The sequence below is a fragment of the Astyanax mexicanus genome, chromosome 6 (assembly GCF_023375975.1).
Source record: "Astyanax mexicanus isolate ESR-SI-001 chromosome 6, AstMex3_surface, whole genome shotgun sequence".
NCBI lineage: Eukaryota > Metazoa > Chordata > Actinopteri > Characiformes > Acestrorhamphidae > Astyanax > Astyanax mexicanus.
This window is the reverse complement of record NC_064413.1, coordinates 14120546-14139070: the sequence shown is the minus strand read 5'-3', so window position 1 is coordinate 14139070 and position 18525 is coordinate 14120546. Positions and strand designations below refer to the sequence as shown.

Below are 18525 nucleotides of genomic sequence, written 5' to 3'. Positions count from 1 at the left end.
ATTTAACATTAATATCTTAGCAGACCAACTTAGTAGTTACTTAGTAGTAGCTAGTAACTAGTTAATTAGTTACTAGCTACTTCACCAGTGACATTCCAATTATAAATGTACTACAGCAACACTATCTTATTTGTAAATTTAAACAAACTAAATATAGCTAGTATTAGCTAGCTGCCTAGCTGTAAACAACCACAGCTAAGTAACTGTTTACCACAGCAGTGTTTTTTCCATCATAAATTTTAAACCTTACTTGTGCCCTTCTAATCGTAAACATACTTATGCAATGTATATCATGAACTGACGTCAGCAGTGCTACTCAAGACACATGTAGCTAGCTAGCAAGTTAACTAACTTGGAATTTACACAGAGATATACAGTCACAAATGCTAAAGCTGAGTGAGCTAGCTAGCTAACTTAATGTTAGCTACTATCCTAGCCCTCTGAATCTTTTAGCTGGAAAACAGCCAGTTTGTGAAGAAACAGTAACTGATACCAAGCATGGTAAGTGATTTTGAATGCTTTATCTAATATGATAAATGTTAAGAGTGTGTCAAAATGTTTAATGTTTGTTTGTTGCCTCTCCATGCCGGCTCTGTCACTCTGTACAAAGCAGCATTGCTGAGTGCCAGAGAAAGGAGAGGACTGTGAGCCACTGCTTAAAAAATCCTAACTTTGGAGAAAACACTGCAAAATGACTTAAAATGAATAAGTCTTCACTCTGTATAAAGCATTTGGTTGTTTCACATAGTTGCTTAAACAAAGAAAATGTTTTTGGTGTTGATTTTCAGACAAATATGTTTGGTTGCCAAACACATGGGGCATCCCAATTGCTAATATGTTAAGTCACCCTAAGTACTATTTATGACGTGTGTGGTTTTTTAAATTAAACTTTTTTTAAATTAAACTTTACACAGTGGTATGAAAAATGTTGGCACCACTGATCATTTTCATGATTTTCCTTTATAATTTTCTTATTATAGTGAAATTAAGTTTATAAGGTTTACAGAAAGTGCTTTAATTCTTTAAACAAAATTAGGCAGGTACATAAATTTGGGCACCCCAAAAGAAAAAAATACATCAGTATTTAGCAGATGCTCCTTTTGCAGAAATAACAGCCTCTAAATGCTTCCTATAGCTTCCAATGAGAATCTGGCTTCTGGTTGAAGGTATTTTGACCTGCTAAATGATATATTTAACTAAAATTGCTGATCTGAACAACTAATGATTTATAAAGGAAAATCATGAAAATTATACCACTGTATTTGAATGACACCGGCTAAATTGCTGTAGGCTGAACTGGAACATATACAGACTTATGGAAAGGTTTAGGCCCACCACCCTGTTAACTCAACTACTTTTTTGCAGATTCTGGCACTCATATGAATGTGTGCGTGTTTGCCTTGTATGCATAAATGCCAATTGTTTTAAGAGCTATATACACTAAATCTTAGAAAGTTGCACAAATACATTTTTATTTTGTGTTTACTCCATCTCAATTAAAATTAAAGACAAATGTCATTCAGACAAGTGTGCTCAAACTTTTGCACTGTATGTAAATGTTTCCACATACGGACTGTACGAGCTTCTGTGTACACTCGGAAACTTCAGGAATGTTTACACACTACATCACACTCTTTCAAATTTGCGATTCTAGATTCTCTGCCCTTATAACAAGCACTGTTAAATAATATAGACTGAAACTATAGATATTTTACCCCAAACCAGATAGACTGAAACACTAACAAAGCATGTTTTTAACCATTGCAGGCATTCATATTTTCTGTGCTGTTTTTTGTGTTTCTTTTTTTTAAGTAACACCAGCACTCAATAATGGTTTTCCTCAAACAGAAAGGGACATGCACATTTCCTATAGCAAGCTTTTACATACTGAGTGAGTGTTTCCCACTGAGAGGTGGGTCACAGCTCCAGATTGTTTGGGCCCCTCCAGCAGGAAGTCTAAATTGGACTGACAATGATTGACAAGTCTCGAGGGTTGCGGTGCATCATCTATAGTGAATCAGTCTAGGCAGCACAAATAGCTGTGTGATGGGCATGTCTGGAAAAGCAGCAGGGGGACATAGCTTCATAACCTGGCCAAATCTAAAACTGAAAACACACACACATGCATACTTGTAACATACTTGTGCGGTTTCCAGTTGCTAGCATAAGCACTGTATCGCAGGTGAGATCAGTGGACACCCTCGTGACCAACAAACACAGGACAGGCAGTACCTGAGGAATGGAATGAAAGAGACAAACACATTAAATATATTCTGGCAGCTCAGGTACTATAACTGTCTACCAAAGAGAACTACATCCAGTTGTTTAGTTGTTTACTTGCAACTTGATTAAATATGAACTAATAAGCCTGTTTTAAAACTATACAAACGCTTTTTTAAGGCACAAAATGGACAAGGAATTCAATTAATTTGCCTTTGAAAATTGATCCGAACAAAAATAGCAGGTGTAAAATGTGGCAAAAACAACAGTCCAGAACAAAGGACCTAATTTTGTCCGACCAAAAGAGTTGGTCTTGTTCTGGATTAAACAAACCATGTTTAGTATGGTGGACAGTGTGAAAACACTGTTTTAGATAGTTCAGACTTTCAAACCAATTACACAATGTTGAGACTGGCTAATACCACACTCTAAAAAGTGATTTAGTGTTTTAGTCAGAAGAACTAATATTATTAAGTTGAGTGAATTTTCCGGCCAGTAACACTCAATAAAACGAGTTCAGAGAACTTCAAACTGAAAACTTAAAAATGCTTGTTGAGCCGACCTTATAGTACACTACACATGTATCAATGTACACATGTAGCTATTTCTACAGTGTTGGATCATACAGCTTTCCCATTATGCTCGTGGCACCATATATTTGCATAATGAGTGTGGTTGCTCCCTTACTTACCATCTTTGTGTTGTCCTGTTTGTTGCCCAAAGCTACCTTATCCTAGACATGTATTAGTATAATATATGTGTTGATTGTCAGGCCTCTGTGTTGTAGGCTGTGAGAGCAAATTACTTTGATGAGTATATTGCAATCGCACATATATATATATATATATATATATATATATATATATATATATATATATATATATATATATATATATATATACTAAATAAACTTAATTATTTAAGCCCACAATACGTAAAAAAAACTGATGAGTTAATTAAACTATTGTTGTAGGTTAAGTTGAATTAACTTAAAATTGTATATATTTACAAATCTAAATTATAGCTTGACTGAGTTAAGTTGAATCTACTTAAAATGTTATATATTTACAACTTAACTGAGTCTAAGCAAAATGGTAACTTGACTGAGTTAAGCTGAACAAATAAATATTTTTTTACAGTGCATGTATTAAACAATAGTAGAAGAAAAGGGCAGAAGTCTGACACTCCGGTTCATGTCAAACAGCAGCATGTGTGCAACAGATTATGTTTGTGATTCCTGTATCTACTAGGAATCCTGTAACTGTAGATCAAACAGAAATGAAAAGAATCAGAGTGTGCAGATTATTAAGCTTATTCTACTACAATGCAAACATCCACTTGTAGGGAGTCGGATTCTGGAGGAAAGAATTTGGCACACATGCCCTTCTAGATTCTGACTATCAGTGTCAACAATATAACATAAACATGAACTTTGGCTTAAACTTTGGTCCAGACTTTCAGGTATTAAAAACATCCCTACAGATACACAACCGGATTGAAATCGGGGTAAAGTCCAGGGCAACACTCTGAACCTTGAACGGCCCTAGGGTTTCCCAGCAGCTCCCTCCACGGGCTTGTCTTTTTTCACAGCGTATCCTGGTGTCATCACTATCCCAGGAAAAGGATACACATGTCCCCGGCTGTCTACATGAGCCTCATCCCTTGCTCCATGGTCCAGTTTAGAGCTTTCTCTAAGCGCTTTATAGTATGAACGTTTTTATACATTTTTATTCAAACAACTACAATATATAACCTTCTCTACAATATTGCAATACATATCATGATTTATTAAAACACAACCCCTGTATTGTAATATATAACATATTGCCAAGTCCTTGTCATTACACAGCCCTAGTAGCTACACAACTGCTTTAAAAATGTGGTATTCGTCAGAACAGCCCAATTTTGTCAGTTAAGCAATAACAGGGCAGTCTTTGCCCTAAACTGGTTTGTCATTTGCCTTTTCTTGCAACACTCACCTCTGCTGACCTGGTGCACCCCACAAGCCTTGCCATTTCTGAGATGCTCTAAGCTTGTCCTCTCATCATACTGATTTGGTCCTTGTCAAAGATCTGTATGCCTGCCTGTTTCTATCACAACCACTTACAATCAACTAACATGTCAACTACAAGAACCAGCTTTACAGATATCCCAGACCTTTTGTCTTATCTGTGTCGGTTTACAATGTTTTGTTCTTTCAGTGTATAGTGTTAACATAATTTTTTTATTATGGTTCTCACAATTTTGTACTTTTTGGACATAATGTAAATCTGGTGGTGTTCTTTACCTTTTTTTTTTTTACTATTTTATGATAAATGGACAAACAGAAATGCCCCAAAATATTTGGACACCTTTTTCCAATGATTTTAATTGAAGGCTTGTAGTTTTTTTAATTGTTTATACATACTAGTTGGGATCAAAAAGAAATATCCCATACCAAGGCACAATTATACCCCCTCTACATACAAAAATATACATATACATATACAGTCAGTTTTAAACATCACATTTGTAATTAGCACTGCCCACTAAAAGTGTGATGATGTTGGATATCCTGATACTGATGTAAATCTAATTAATTAAGCTCTTAATTTATTTATTTTTGCCACTTGGCTTGGCTTCGCAATTTACCCAGGCAAAGAGGTAGTTTGGTGTATGTTAATTGTGGACCTCTACCTCAATTTACCTCCAGCCCCTTATGTCACATGATCACAGTCTGCAATAGAATGCAGAGTCAAACGTTTCTGACAACAACAAACATGAAATGGTGAAGGAGGTGGTAATATGGTATTTTAGGCAAAAATGAAGAAGGAGACATCAGTGTAAAAGTCTGATATTGGTGTTAAGAAGTTCTGCAATGATAAAGTTCTGCAATATTTATCACTGTGTATATATACGGCAGTGGTCCTGTTTTGCTTGATTTCTTGGCTACACTCCCTCATGGTTTTAAGTGGTATTGCTCCACTACATCTATATCCATTAGCGTTTAGAGAACATTTGGACAAAATGAATGCAGAGTACAGACTGAAGGCTTTGCCTGTATCTGAATTTAAATTGAGCAAAAAAGAGCCTCAACAGTATTTATCCATACACAATTTTTAATTTTTTTAATTTTTACTATTATCAATTTTTGTGGGCAAGTGTGAGGAGGGAACACTCAAATATATGTGAGATGATGGTGGAATTCATTAAAATATCACAATTACTGCTCCCAATAGATTATGGAGCCAGCAACCTATGAACTGTGCTAATTCGTTATTATGTAGTTTCTCATTTGCTTTGCATCCCATTTTTTCTTTTCCTTAGAGGGATTTCAGAGCATAATAATCCAGAAAGGCTTTGAACAAGACTCAGACAGTCAGAAAAAAAGATTTAGGTAGCCTAAAATAATTAAAGTCATAAATTTAGCAGACCCATGCGGAGCTCATCTGATGTCTTGCAGTTGCTTTTGCTTGAGGTCGAAAGTTTTCCACACACATTGTTACATTTAATACAATATTGATATTGTTTTACTATTATTCTGTTCATTTGCTGTATTTGAAACTGTCTTTTATGAATATGTGTGGCTCTGATTCTGAGGTAAACATGGTCCTTAAGTTTATATGCATAAGATCATTAAAGTAAATCGGATTGCTGGACCAGAGGTCACTGAGGTGTAATAATCACTCGGAGAAAAGACATCAGAGTTTTGCATACAATGCATACAATGATTATTCTGGCAGTTGACTAATCTGATATGTTTTTTTTATTGGTCAACGATTTTTTCTTCTACACCCTCCATCTCTTTAACTGAAGATGGGATTTAAATGCTCAGAAAATGTTTAAATATGGAAAGTACTGATATTTAGTAAGCACATACAGTATGAGATCTGTTGTGTTTGGACACTTTTGGAGACACAAGTTGAGTGTAAACTGTGTAAGTGAGCCCATTACCCCTCTCCAATTGCGTTTCTGTCCCCAGCACTTTGTGCAGCGCAGAGCCGTTACAAATTAACAATTATTTGACACTGAAATGTGGAGTTGAAAAATGTTAGAATCAACATTGTTGATTATATTGATTAATCGTTGAAGCCCTAGTTTTAAGACTATGCTCACCTTACGTGGTTGGTGTGACACAATAGGATTTTTGCCTTAATCTAATGAAAATCTGAAATTTTCAGATCTGTGCAGACACACAGTTATATGAGTTTCATAAATACACAGAAAGAGTTCTGATAACACTTTGATAATAGAAAACTAAAACTGCATTTCTTGAATACAGCAACAGACTCCCTAATGAGAACAATCAAATCGGAATTCATGTTCGCAAATTGAATATCATACTTAGTGCAGACTGCGAAAATTACTGTGTAAAGTACAATGACATCAAATTGTATACCACATTTCCCATCCTCAGGACGAACCATTCGAGTCCATATTCCTAAATGTCCTCTTCATACACAACATTGCTAGTGCCTCAGACCAAAATAAATCCTTGATGTTGTGTGAGTGGTTTTGTGATTCCGACGTGACAGTCTCATCCCAGGGATTTGGCCTTTAGCTGAGTGTCTGAGAAACCCCATTATTCCCATCCAGCTAATCTCAGATTAGCGAGACCCACATGGTAAAGTCCGGTTCTAAAATGGGCTCCTAATCCCTCCTAATCTGAGAGGCAGACGCAAAACTTTGGAGGGAAAGAAAACTTCCTGTAATGTTAAACACACTGCGCTTTTTAAATCCCAGTTCAAATCCTCTGCACTGCAAGCTAAACTGGAAGTGAGCCAAAGTCAACACTTCTTATACATCTATATCAGGTGGTTAATTTCATTCTGTGTCTACATGAGCGATTTCATGTTTAATATGAGCACCTAATGCATCATACTGGTGTGCATCAGGAATGCTATACACGCTTTAAAACCATGAATTATAACTTTTCTTACTCTAATATTCATAACACTCAACATTGTTTTGCTAATTAAAAGCAGATCTCAACAGAGGTTGGCCCAAAGAAGTTGTTGGATTCCTAAACTCAGTATTTTTTTATTTAAAACATCTTAGTTATCTAAATGAGAAAACTCAGCAACATAGAAGGCTGAACTCTGGTGGAATCTGTAGGAAGAGAAAACAGGCTGTAGAAAGAATTGACATTAACACTGTCTGTACTTTTGCAATAAGTACCATCTAACTTTTAGTCTCTCAACTTTATCACAGTTTGGTTTTCCCAATCAGGGATTCACAACAATTTCAAAATCACCTACAGATAACTGTTTAAAAATACTAACATCTGACAGATGTTTAGATCTGACAATATGTTAAACCAAACTATGTAAAACCAAAACATTTCTTTGTAATATTAATCCTGATGCTGATCTAATGTGATTTAAACATTGATTCACCAGACTGCTCACTGCAATATATAGTATAGGCATAGTATTGACGCCTCCACATTGTGAGGGTAATTCATTCTGAAACGTAGCCCTGGGGTTTCACTAAATCTTCTCGAGTTGTGAAATGTCAAAACCTTTTAAATGTAGTGTGAATGGGATTATTGTGAGCAAAGATATGATAGCATTCATGGCAACCTGCAGAGTGCTGGCTGCTCAAGGCACAGAACAATGTGATAAAATTCTACTAGGCCTCTTTAATATATTGTTTTAGTCTTTTTTTTTTACAGTGTGTGCATGCATCACATTGCCAGACATGCACTGTCACATTAGAGCTGGGTAATACAACAATATTTTATCATATTTTAATAAATTGTACAACTGTAGTAGCCTATATGAATAATGTTTTTAAGAATCTGTCGCTACTAAAATAATATGATAAATACTGTATATCATGAAAGTTATTTAAATATCATCATACAATATTTTACCATACTGTCCAGCCCTATGTTACACACAATGTGAAATTAAATCAAATATATATATTTAACAACTTTTCTACTGCTTGATTCAAAAGTAAACATTTGGTATTCTCATTCGCCATGACTTACTAGAGGCTGATTATAACTGGCCTTATCATTTACTTCACTCTAATTGTGCATTCAAAGAGTGCAATAATATTATTGCTACATGTAAGATAATTCACTTCTGCTAAAAAATCCTGTATTGTTTATTATCACATATCAAAAGAAAATATGCTGCAATATAGGGCTGCACAATATGATTGCAGTATCATCACAATGTGAATATGCAAAAAAAAAACATAATGTGTTAATACCACAATAACAGCCATTTTTTACTATCCAACGTAAAGGCTACCTTTGCCTGATTTAACACCATGCATGTGTCCTATGACAATTAATTTTTTTTAAATAAACAATTACCAATTACCAATTCATTCACCATCACTAAAGGGTAAGTGATGTAAGAGGTAAGACTAAAGGGGCAAGTCAGTTAAGATACATGAGCAATATAAACAGCTACTAATGTCCTTATATATGTCAGTGTGTCATGGATAACAGACTTCCCTAATCATAGACATGTGACAAATATTAATTTAAAACCAAGTAGGGAACACTGATTTGCTCTTTTTGAGCATTTTCATTTTTTCCTTCATTCTGATCTCCCTGATTAGGTTGTTTAGGTACTAAAAACTAGATCTCAAATGAAATTTGGCTTACTGAGCATAGTAAGTAGTTTTTCTAATTCAGTCTTACTTAGAATTTTCACCTTATGTTAAGTTATTTAAATTCAAAATAAGCCTGAAAAGACACCAGTAAAGTTATTTTGATTATTGTGTTTAGGTATAGCCCCGAAAATATGTAATTTTTAGCTTGATTAAAATCTTTTTAAAAAATACTAATTTTGAGACATTGTGATTGCTTATTAAAAAATAAATCTTACAAAAAAAATCTGTGATTTTTGCTTTATTTAAGTCTTACTGCACTTGTGTTTTGCTTAATTTAAGAAATCTTTCTTTGATTTTACCAAATTGAAAACCTCTGGAATATAATCAAGAGGAAGATGGATGATCACAAGCCATCAAACCAAGCTGAACTGCTTGAATTTTTGCACCAGGATTGAAATAAAGGTATCCAAAAGCAGTGTGTAAGACTGGTGGAGGAGAACATGCCAAGACGCCTGGAAACTGTGATTAAAAGACAGGGTTATTCCACCAAATGTTGATGTTTGAACTCTTAAATCTTCATGAATATGAACTTGTTTTCTTTGCATTATTTGAAATCTGAAAGCTATAGCTACATATTTTCAGCAAACACATGCTTTAAATGACAATATTTTTTATTTGGCATTTGGGAGAAATATTGTGTGTAGTTTATAGAATAAAACAACAATGTTTATTTTACTCAAACATATAAACTGAAGTGGTATCTTATTTTTTTCCAAAGCTGTGTGTTATCTATTTTTGGCTAATGTGTTGTGTTGTGTTAATTTAATTTCTGTTCTGTTTGGGGTGATTTCCTCACATCTCACTTTGGAGATTTAGTTTTTATTAACTTATATCTTTTATTAAAATAAGACCAATAGAACTGGCATAATGATTAGACTCCTGACAGACTACAGCAGCTCTGATACAGAGAGACAGATGCTGCTGGAGACTATAGAACATTCCCCTGTAGATCCTCAGAGACCTGCCTTTAGCTGAGAGCGCTTTACTGATATTATAACGCTACTTCTTCTTATCTAGGAGTCAGTTATAACTACAGGAGTTGCTTTAATAGCTGTTAAATATATCCTACTGTCTGTGTGACTGTGTTTACCTGATTCGGGATGTGTTTGTGTGATCATTTACCCACCTTTATCAGGCAAAGACGCATTTTATCTTCTGAGATCTCAACACAAAGCCTCGTCCATCAGTCCGGCTGATCCGCTCCACTTGTTATGAACTCAGTTCGGGGGAAACTCGGTCAGTCTCCATCAGCGCAGGCAAAATTGTCTCAGCAGAAAATCCATTTTTAAGGAAATTTTACAATAAATAAAATTCCTTTACTCAAGTCACACCGGACCACAGGCGCACTGGGATTAACACTCCGTCAGAATTACAGAAAAGAGGGAAAATACAGAAACCAGGGCTAATCTCAGATTGCGAAGAAAAAAACACGACAAACATCCAAAACTCTGCCCGCAAGTGGAGGAAAAGTAATTTAAGACTCCTGTTCGCGTCTCCTGTAGTTAAATTTCCATATTTTTCGTCTCTTTCTTTATTATCCAGACAGCGTTGGCTAGGTTAGCTAAGTTTATCCCAACACGAATTATGATCCAGGCGCAATTTGAGCCGCTCCGTTGCTAACCAACGCTGGCTGTGTCAATCACAGCTAGATACAGATTTTAATTGGCCCCCAGCTGAGCATCGTACGTTGATGTTGACGTGAACGCACGGAGAAATGTTTTTTTTTCTTAACCCACCCATATTCCGAAAAGCCCCGCCTCTCGCACTCCTGTTGGCTACTATTAAACATGTCTATGACTATTAAGGAGAGTCCTGTGCTACGATTGGCTAGAACATCCGTCAGTATCCACGACGCTGCGATGTGATATGCCATTTTCAGCCTAGGGAGGCGGGACGGATACAGGTGGGAAATATTTTGGCTACATTTAAAATCCGTGTTGTTTAGCTGGAACGGACGCAGAACCCGGGGCTGTTGACTTATTTTTGGGGTTAAATCTTAGTATCAAAACGTTTTTTTTTTTTTTTTTATTTGAAATAGTACCTGTTATTCTTAAATATTGTTGATCTATTTATCACAGTTTTAGTATGTATTATATTATATTATTATATATTATTATATGATTATATTATTATTTAAAACAATAATGCTGACAACAGCAAACAACCACCATAAACAACAACGATATTAATAATCATACTACTAATGATAATTTTAATAATAACACTATTTTATTTATTTTATATCAGTCTCATTATTATTGTTTTTTTTTTTTCAAACAATATGAATCGTCATCACCAACAGCAACAATATTATTATTGTTGTTAAAAAAATATCCACATGTATGGATGGAAGAATATGGATGTGAGTGGGTGTGCATGTGTGTACATTTGTTTTGGTTGACTGATGCATTACAGTACAGGGGGTGCCATCTGGAGGAATGTAGGCCTACTACATATGGAGGAATTTGTTTGTTAACCCTTCACCCACACACACACACACCAACACAGACCCCCCCCCCCCCCTACACACACACACACACACATACTCACAGAGCTAGAACTCTGTGTCCCTGTCCTCTTTGGCCAAAGAGGAAGAGCAGGACACTGGAAGTGGTTTGACCTTTGTCGGACATTTGTTCGTGTGAATGAACAGAAGCAGCTGAACTAGTTTGCCGGTTTATCTCTACACTCTAAATTCACTTAATGGAAGAAATGAGCCATACAACACAACCAACATGGCCAAGTTATCATCGGTCATGCTGACAGTAAATATATGTGGTGTGTGTATGTGTGTGTGTGGGTGTGAATGTGTACACATAAATGAGATATACTCTCACATTCTTCCATTGTGGACAAACTCACTTACCTCTCCTGGTCCGATTAAGAGTTAAAGGTTTTATTGTGCACATTTAAAGTTTATTTTGTACACATGTCAGAGTGTGGAGTTTATAAAATAAAAAAATGAATGAGTTCAATACTCAACACTCATTGATCACACAGATAAAACTGAACCTGATAAGGCAAGACCTAAATCTCCTAAAGCAGCAGTCTGCCATGCTAATCTGAATCATACTGCTTTCAAAATAGATTTTCATATGTTGAAAACAATGTGTAATACTTCAGATTTTGTTTTGATCAGCCACTGGAGAAAACACACAATACTTGTTGGCATAGAGTGTAGCCTGGGGTTTAATTAACAAACAACTTTTAATTAAAAGAATGAGAAGCTTAATCAACACTTCCCTGAAGGCTGGAGACTGTCTGTCCTAGTTATACAGTGTGAGAGAGACAGAGAGAAAGAGAGCGAGATAGAGAGAGAGTGTGTGTGTGAGGTGTATAATGGTGATGTTTTACTAACATTGCATGGCTTTCTTTTTGTTGCTTGAGTGTGAATTTTACAACTAAAAACTACAGAATTCACACAGTTTACCTTAGCTTTTATCTGGTGTCTGTCATAAATAATAGTTTGAAATTGTGAAATTATATTTAAACATCACGCCATAAAATAGGGCATTAGAACAAATTTAAATGATAGAAGCTTTAATTTGATCATGTTAATCTTTAATGTTAATGAAATCAAAATAAAATAAGTAATCAAACCTTCCAGTGAAGGCCTTCACCGTTTATTCCATTCTAATAGTCTCCACACATAAAAATACAAAAATCTAGCACTTTTAGCCTGGCTGCTATCTAACAAATAAATTAAACAAAATCTTACAATCTAACAGGTTTAAAGGGCATTAATTAAAACTTTTATGTATATATATTTTTTTTTATAAATTTCTATCTACCTTACCTATTCTATCTATTTCAGCAGCAATCATTTTTACAAAACGGTGGCTACATCTCTGGGAAAAATGGAGTGGATGAAATACCTGAAACTGGTTTGGGTTGGAGTAGCTACATAACATTTCATTTCATGGTAACACAAGCTCTTAAAAATGGGCTAGTTCCTAAAAAAAAAAAACTACAGCTACAAAAACACACACAAAGGTTACAGCTGAATAACCAGTGCGCTTTTTTCCTAGCTAACTAGCAGACGTGTATTGTTGTCACACATACATCAAACATGGACCCCACCATGAGATAAAAAAGATACAGAAGAAGTACAAATTGCCTAAGAACAAAATGCAGTTTTATTTACTCCTTTTTGGATCATGTTATAGTCATGTTTTGAAAGAGATGGCACTAGCATAAGCCTAATAAATTAATTAGCCAAAACATAGGTTGACTGACTGGTTTAAGTGAAGAGTGGTGCTCTCCATACAACACCAGCCATGCTGAGTGTTTTCATTCACATTTGAAGTCTCTTTTATAATGTAGGGCTGAGTCAGCTAAAATGGGTCATCATCATTGGAAATCATTCGAACAATGGTTTGATCTGGTCTTTCACATTAAAAAGTTGGAATAAAAAAAAAGCAGAACATTGTGATGTAGCTAAGCTAAGAAGGAAACCTATTGATACATAATTCCGAAAAATGTATACTTGTTCACATTTTCTAAACAAATAATGATCAATTATTAGTTACTCAGTTATGGTTAATAATACCCAGCTCTTTAAATATACAATATATTTATCTAACCTTAAGCCTTGGATGGGTTTCTTTGTAATATTAATTGTGATGTGGATTCATATAATCTTATGTAATTGGTGTTATTTTGGCCTGGCCCAAATGATGAAGTATACCTGCCAACAACTGTTGCGTGTGGCTGTGAGTGAGAGAGTGGACAAAAGAAAGAAGTAGGCCAAAAGACTATGCACAATTTAGCAGATCAAGCACTGTGACAGTGCAGTCAGAGAGGGTGTAGGCTACTGTTTAGATGTGGGGGAGGGCTATGAAGCCCTTCTCTGATCAAACCCATATAAACCAATACTTAAAGTTACATAGGTCAAAATACATAGGTTTCTATGCCTATGCTGAAAATACCTGAGTGCTGCTCACTGCTTAGGCGATGCCAAAGTGAGCATAGCTCTTAACTTCTGGATTTGTCCCAGTCCTGCACCCTGTTCAACTCTGTAACTCATTATCAAGCCCTTCATCATGAGCAGAGTGTTGATTTTAAGTTATTTGGCAGAGAAATCCAGAAACGACCTAGGTCAAAGACATAATTCATACATAAAAGAAGACATATTTCATAAAGAAAATATAGCAACTGCAATAGCAGTGTGATTGTTATCAAAGTTAGACAAAAAAACTCTTTTGTATTAATTTTATTTAGGGTTCAAACATAGTATAAAATTCCCTTCCAACTGAATGTTTCAACTGGGTCCCTTCCAACCACAGAATCCTATCTGAGTAGGCAGAATTTCTTATGCCAAATACACACTATTATTGTATGTACTGTACCTTATAGTATTAGTATGTAGTACATAAATACGCAGTTAACAATGTTCGGTTAGTAGAACGTTTTCTGGACATTACAGTTTTACAATTTTTTACAGTTGTCATGGCATGTACAGAATGCAGACACGTACAGATACTGATAAAACAATGTTTATTATAAAATAAACAAAGGCAGATCGTGGTCGGTACAGAAAAATAGATAATCACCAATAACAGGAGCAACGTAGACAAAACCATACCATAACCATGAAACAGTCCAGAGTTCAAACACGAGATATCCAGCAGCAGAGATCATCCAAAAGGCAGTAATGATACACAGTCCAGGTCAAACACAGAAAATCCAATATCAGAGGCAAAGGCAATAATTGGCGTCGAGAAAACAAAAGGCAAGGTCATACACGAAAATAGCTGAGACAAGAGATACAGAAACGCTTTGTAATGAGAAGAACCTACAATATGCGGCGTGTATGTGGTGTGCTCTTATATAGTGCCAGTAATCAGTATTCAGGACTTCCTGGAGGAAGCAGGTGAGGTGTCATGTGATCAGGTGTGTGCGTGATGTCAGTGGGTGGTGCATTCTGGGTAGTGTAGTTGTTAGCCTGAGAGCCTCCGTTAGAGCTGGGTGTGGAAGGGACAGAGGAGCTAACAGCACCAGACGTGACAGTACCTCCCCCCGAGGGAGTCGGAATGGAGACGGAACGGGGACGACCACAACGACGTCCACCCGACGAGCAGGGAGTACCGGCGGGAGAAACAGGAGTAGCCACAGAGGTGCCAGACAGGCGGGGTTGCGAGACTGAGAACCCCGACGCACAGGAACTGCAGAAGAGAGTGAGCGCTTGGGACGCCCACGGGGTCTAGGAGCAGGTTTACCAGGGTGACGGGCATGAAATTCGGCCAGAAGAGCAGGATCCAGCACATCACCGGCGGCTACCCAGCAACGCTCCTCAGGGCCGTAGCCCTCCCAGTCTATAAGGTACTGGATCACACCGCCACTCCTGCGTGAATCCAGCACCTCTCGAACCGCATAGGTAGATGAATCCTCCCCCTCCACTGCCGCGGGCGGCTAGTCATCTGGAACACCCTCAGCAAGCGGACCTGGGACAAGAAGCTTGAGCAAAGAAACATGGAAAGAGTTATGCACTCTGTACTGAGCAGGCAACTCAATTTAATAAGTTACCTTGTTAACTTGAGACAGAACTTTAAACGGGTCAATATATCTGGGCAGTAGTTTCTTACAGGACCCCTCAAACCTCAAGTCCCTGGTCGACAACCACACCCTGTCTCCGGGCTGGTATTGGGGGGTGGTACCTCGGTGTCTGTCAGACTGCTCCTTATACTTGCGCAAAACCTCCAAAACCTGTTGATGTGTCTCCTCCCACACCTGCTCACTCCGCTTCATCCAGTCGTCCACAGCAGGTACCTCAGAAGACAACGCTGTCCACAGAGCCAACGGAGGCTGGTACCCCAGAACGCACTGAAAAGATGTGGAGTTGATGAGCGAGTTCTGAGCTATTTCAGCCCAAATGAGGTACTGAGACCAATCAGTAGGATGCTTAAAACTATATAACCTCAAAAATTTGCCTAGTTCCTGATTTACCCTTTCACATTGCCCATTGCTGGTGGGATGAAACCCAGAGGTGAGACTGACGTGGACACCTAAGTGTTCAAAGAAGGAGTTCCAAACTCTGGAGGTAAATTGTGGGCCTCTATCAGAAAGAATGTCCTCAGGGACACCAAAATGTCTGAAAATGTGTGTATAAATGGCCTGAGCTGTCTGAAGAGCATTAGGTAGTGCAGGAAAAGGGATAAATTTAACCCCCCCTAGAAAATCTGTCAACGACTGTGAGAATAGTAGTGTAACCCTCAGACTCAGGTAGATCTGTAACAAAATCTACAGCAATGTGTGACCATGGTCTTTCAGGAACAGGCAGACGACATAGTTTACCAGCTGGAAGGGTTTTGGGTGTTTTGCATTGTGCACAGACGGAACAAGAAACTACGAAATATTGTATGTCAGCTCGCATGGTTTCCCAGCAATAGCGAGCTGAGATCAGCTGTAGCGTACATGTAACACCTGGGTGATCAGAAGTAAGGGCAGAATGAGTCGGTCGCGAAATTGTTCGGGTACATAAGTCTTGTGAGGAGGACAGCCCTCCGGAGGTGGTGTGTTAACTAAACTCTGCTGAATAAGATCGTCAAGTTCCCATCTAATAGCAGCTACACGAACTGTGGGTGGCAGAATGTATTCGGGCTCAGAAGGACGGCATGTGTAGTCTGGGGAACTGAAAACTCGGGATAAAGCGTCAGCCTTAGTATTACGGTTACCTGGACGAAACGAGATAGAGAAATTGAAACATGAGAAAAACAAGGACCAACGAGCTTTAGACGTTTAGCAGTACAGAGATATTCCAAGTTTTTATGATCAGTGAGTACTGTGAATGGGTGTGCAGCCCCCTCCAGCCAGTGACGCCATTCCTCTAGAGCTAGTTTTACAGCCAGCAGCTCTCTATCCCCTATCCCATAGTTGCGCTCCGCAGGTGACATCTTACGTGAGAAGAAGGCTATGGGATGTAGTTTAGGTGGTGAACCGCTGCGTTGGGAGAGAACGGCTCCTACGCCAGTATCAGATGTGTCGACCTCGACTATGAACGGTAGTTCAGGTTTGGGGTGCATGAGAACGGGAGCCGAGACGAAAGCGGCTTTTAACTTGGTCAGCTTCAGGAGACCACTTAAGAACCTTGGTGGCATTCTTAGTGAGCGCGGTGAGTGGGGCAGCTATACTGCTGAAGTTACGTATAAAACGTCTATAAAAATTCGCAAATCCTAAGAAACGTTGAAGGTCTTTGATGGATTGGGGAACGGGCCAGCTAGTTACGGCATCTACTTTAGAGTCATCCATGAGAACTCCCTGGGAGCTGATGACATAGCCGAGAAATGTGACTCTCTGAAGATGGAACTCGCATTTCTCGGCTTTAGCATAGAGGCTGTTCTCCAAAAGTCGTTGGAGAACCGAGCACACGTGCTGCACGTCGGAATCTAGATTCGACGAATAGATTAATATGTCGTCTATAAAAAGTGTGACATACTTGCCAATCATGTCTCTAAAAATGTTGTTCATAAACGACTGAAACACTGCAGGGGCGTTAGCGAGACCATAACTCATCACTAAGTACTCATAGTGGCCATTAGTAGTAGTAAACGCGGTTTTCCACTCGTCCCCCTCCCTAATGCGGATCAAATTATATGCACTACGTAAATCGAGCTTGGTGAAATAGGTAGCGTTGCGCAACTGCTCAAGAGCGCACGGAATGAGGGGCAAGGGGTACGCAAATTTCTTAGTAATAGCGTTCAAGCCTCGGTAATCTATACAGGGTCTCAGTCCCCCCGTCCTTTTTCTTCACAAAGAAGAAGCCAGAACCGACAGGAGACTTCGACGGGCGAATGAAACCCTGAGCTAAAGCTTCGGTGACGTAATCTGCCATAGCCTTCTCCTCATTGAGAGTAAGGGGGTACACTCTAGCTTTGGGTAAGGTGGCACCCTCCACTAGATCGACAGCACAGTCACAGGGGCGATGAGGAGGCAGGTTAGTAGCGTTAGCTTTACTAAAGACTTCTAAAAAATCAGAATACTCAGGAGGAATGACAGGGGATTCAGAAACCTCGGGACTCTCCACAGAAGTGGACTGAATGACTAGACTATCCAAAACTAAACAGTTCTCATGACAATGTTTGGACCAAACCGTGATATCCCTGTCGCGCCAAGAGACAGTGGGATCATGGGTCTTGAGCCATGGCATGCCCAGGATAACTGGATGCTCGGTGCTGGGAAGCACGAAGAGTGGCAGTTCCTCAAAATGGAGAGCGCTGGCTTGTAGGGTGATCGGTAGTGTCTGCGGAGTAACTGGCTTGGAGCGAACCGTCTTCCCATCCACAGCATGAATGGATAGAGGACGCAGAAGTTCTCGGGTGGGTACACCATGCTCCTTAACCAGGTCCAGGCTGATGAAATTCCCCTCCGACCCGGAATCTACAAGCGCTGGGACAGAGAGCATACCAGCGGGTAATACAATATTAACTTGTAACGTGAAACATTTGGAACGAATAATTGAGTTTCACTTACGTACCACGTTAGCGCGTGGAGAGCACTCCACATGCTGTCCCAGGGCTGGAGCTTTCCCAGGTCGGGTCAGGAGACCACACTCAGCCTTGAGATGACCAGCCTCCCCGCAATATAAGCACAGATGAAACCGGATCCGGCGCTGCCGCTCCTCCGGAGTTAGCCGGGTTTTCTGAATGTCCATGGGCTCTGGGGCAGACAGCGCAGTTCTTACTGGTGTGGGAGTGC

At 38.5% G+C, this 18525-nt stretch overlaps 1 protein-coding gene across 3 annotated transcripts in view; it reads right to left on the bottom strand.

The window, feature by feature from the left end:
* The window catches only part of LOC103036295 (corticotropin-releasing factor receptor 1), a 35479-nt gene extending 24934 nt beyond the window's left edge, over positions 1 to 10545 (bottom strand). Inside the window, exons 1-2 of one of the 3 annotated variants that reach the window (XM_022674061.2) lie at positions 9959 to 10544; positions 2142 to 2232 (exon numbers count right to left, since the gene is read on the bottom strand). In XM_022674061.2, coding sequence (XP_022529782.1) covers positions 2142 to 2232; positions 9959 to 9979 — 112 coding nt within the window. In that variant the 5' untranslated portion in view covers positions 9980 to 10544. Of the gene's footprint in view, positions 1 to 2141; positions 2233 to 9958 lie in introns of those variants that run through there. The other 2 variants (XM_049480550.1, XM_007232950.4) reach the window with 2 other exon arrangements.
* Between the last annotated feature and the right edge of the window lie 7980 nt (positions 10546 to 18525).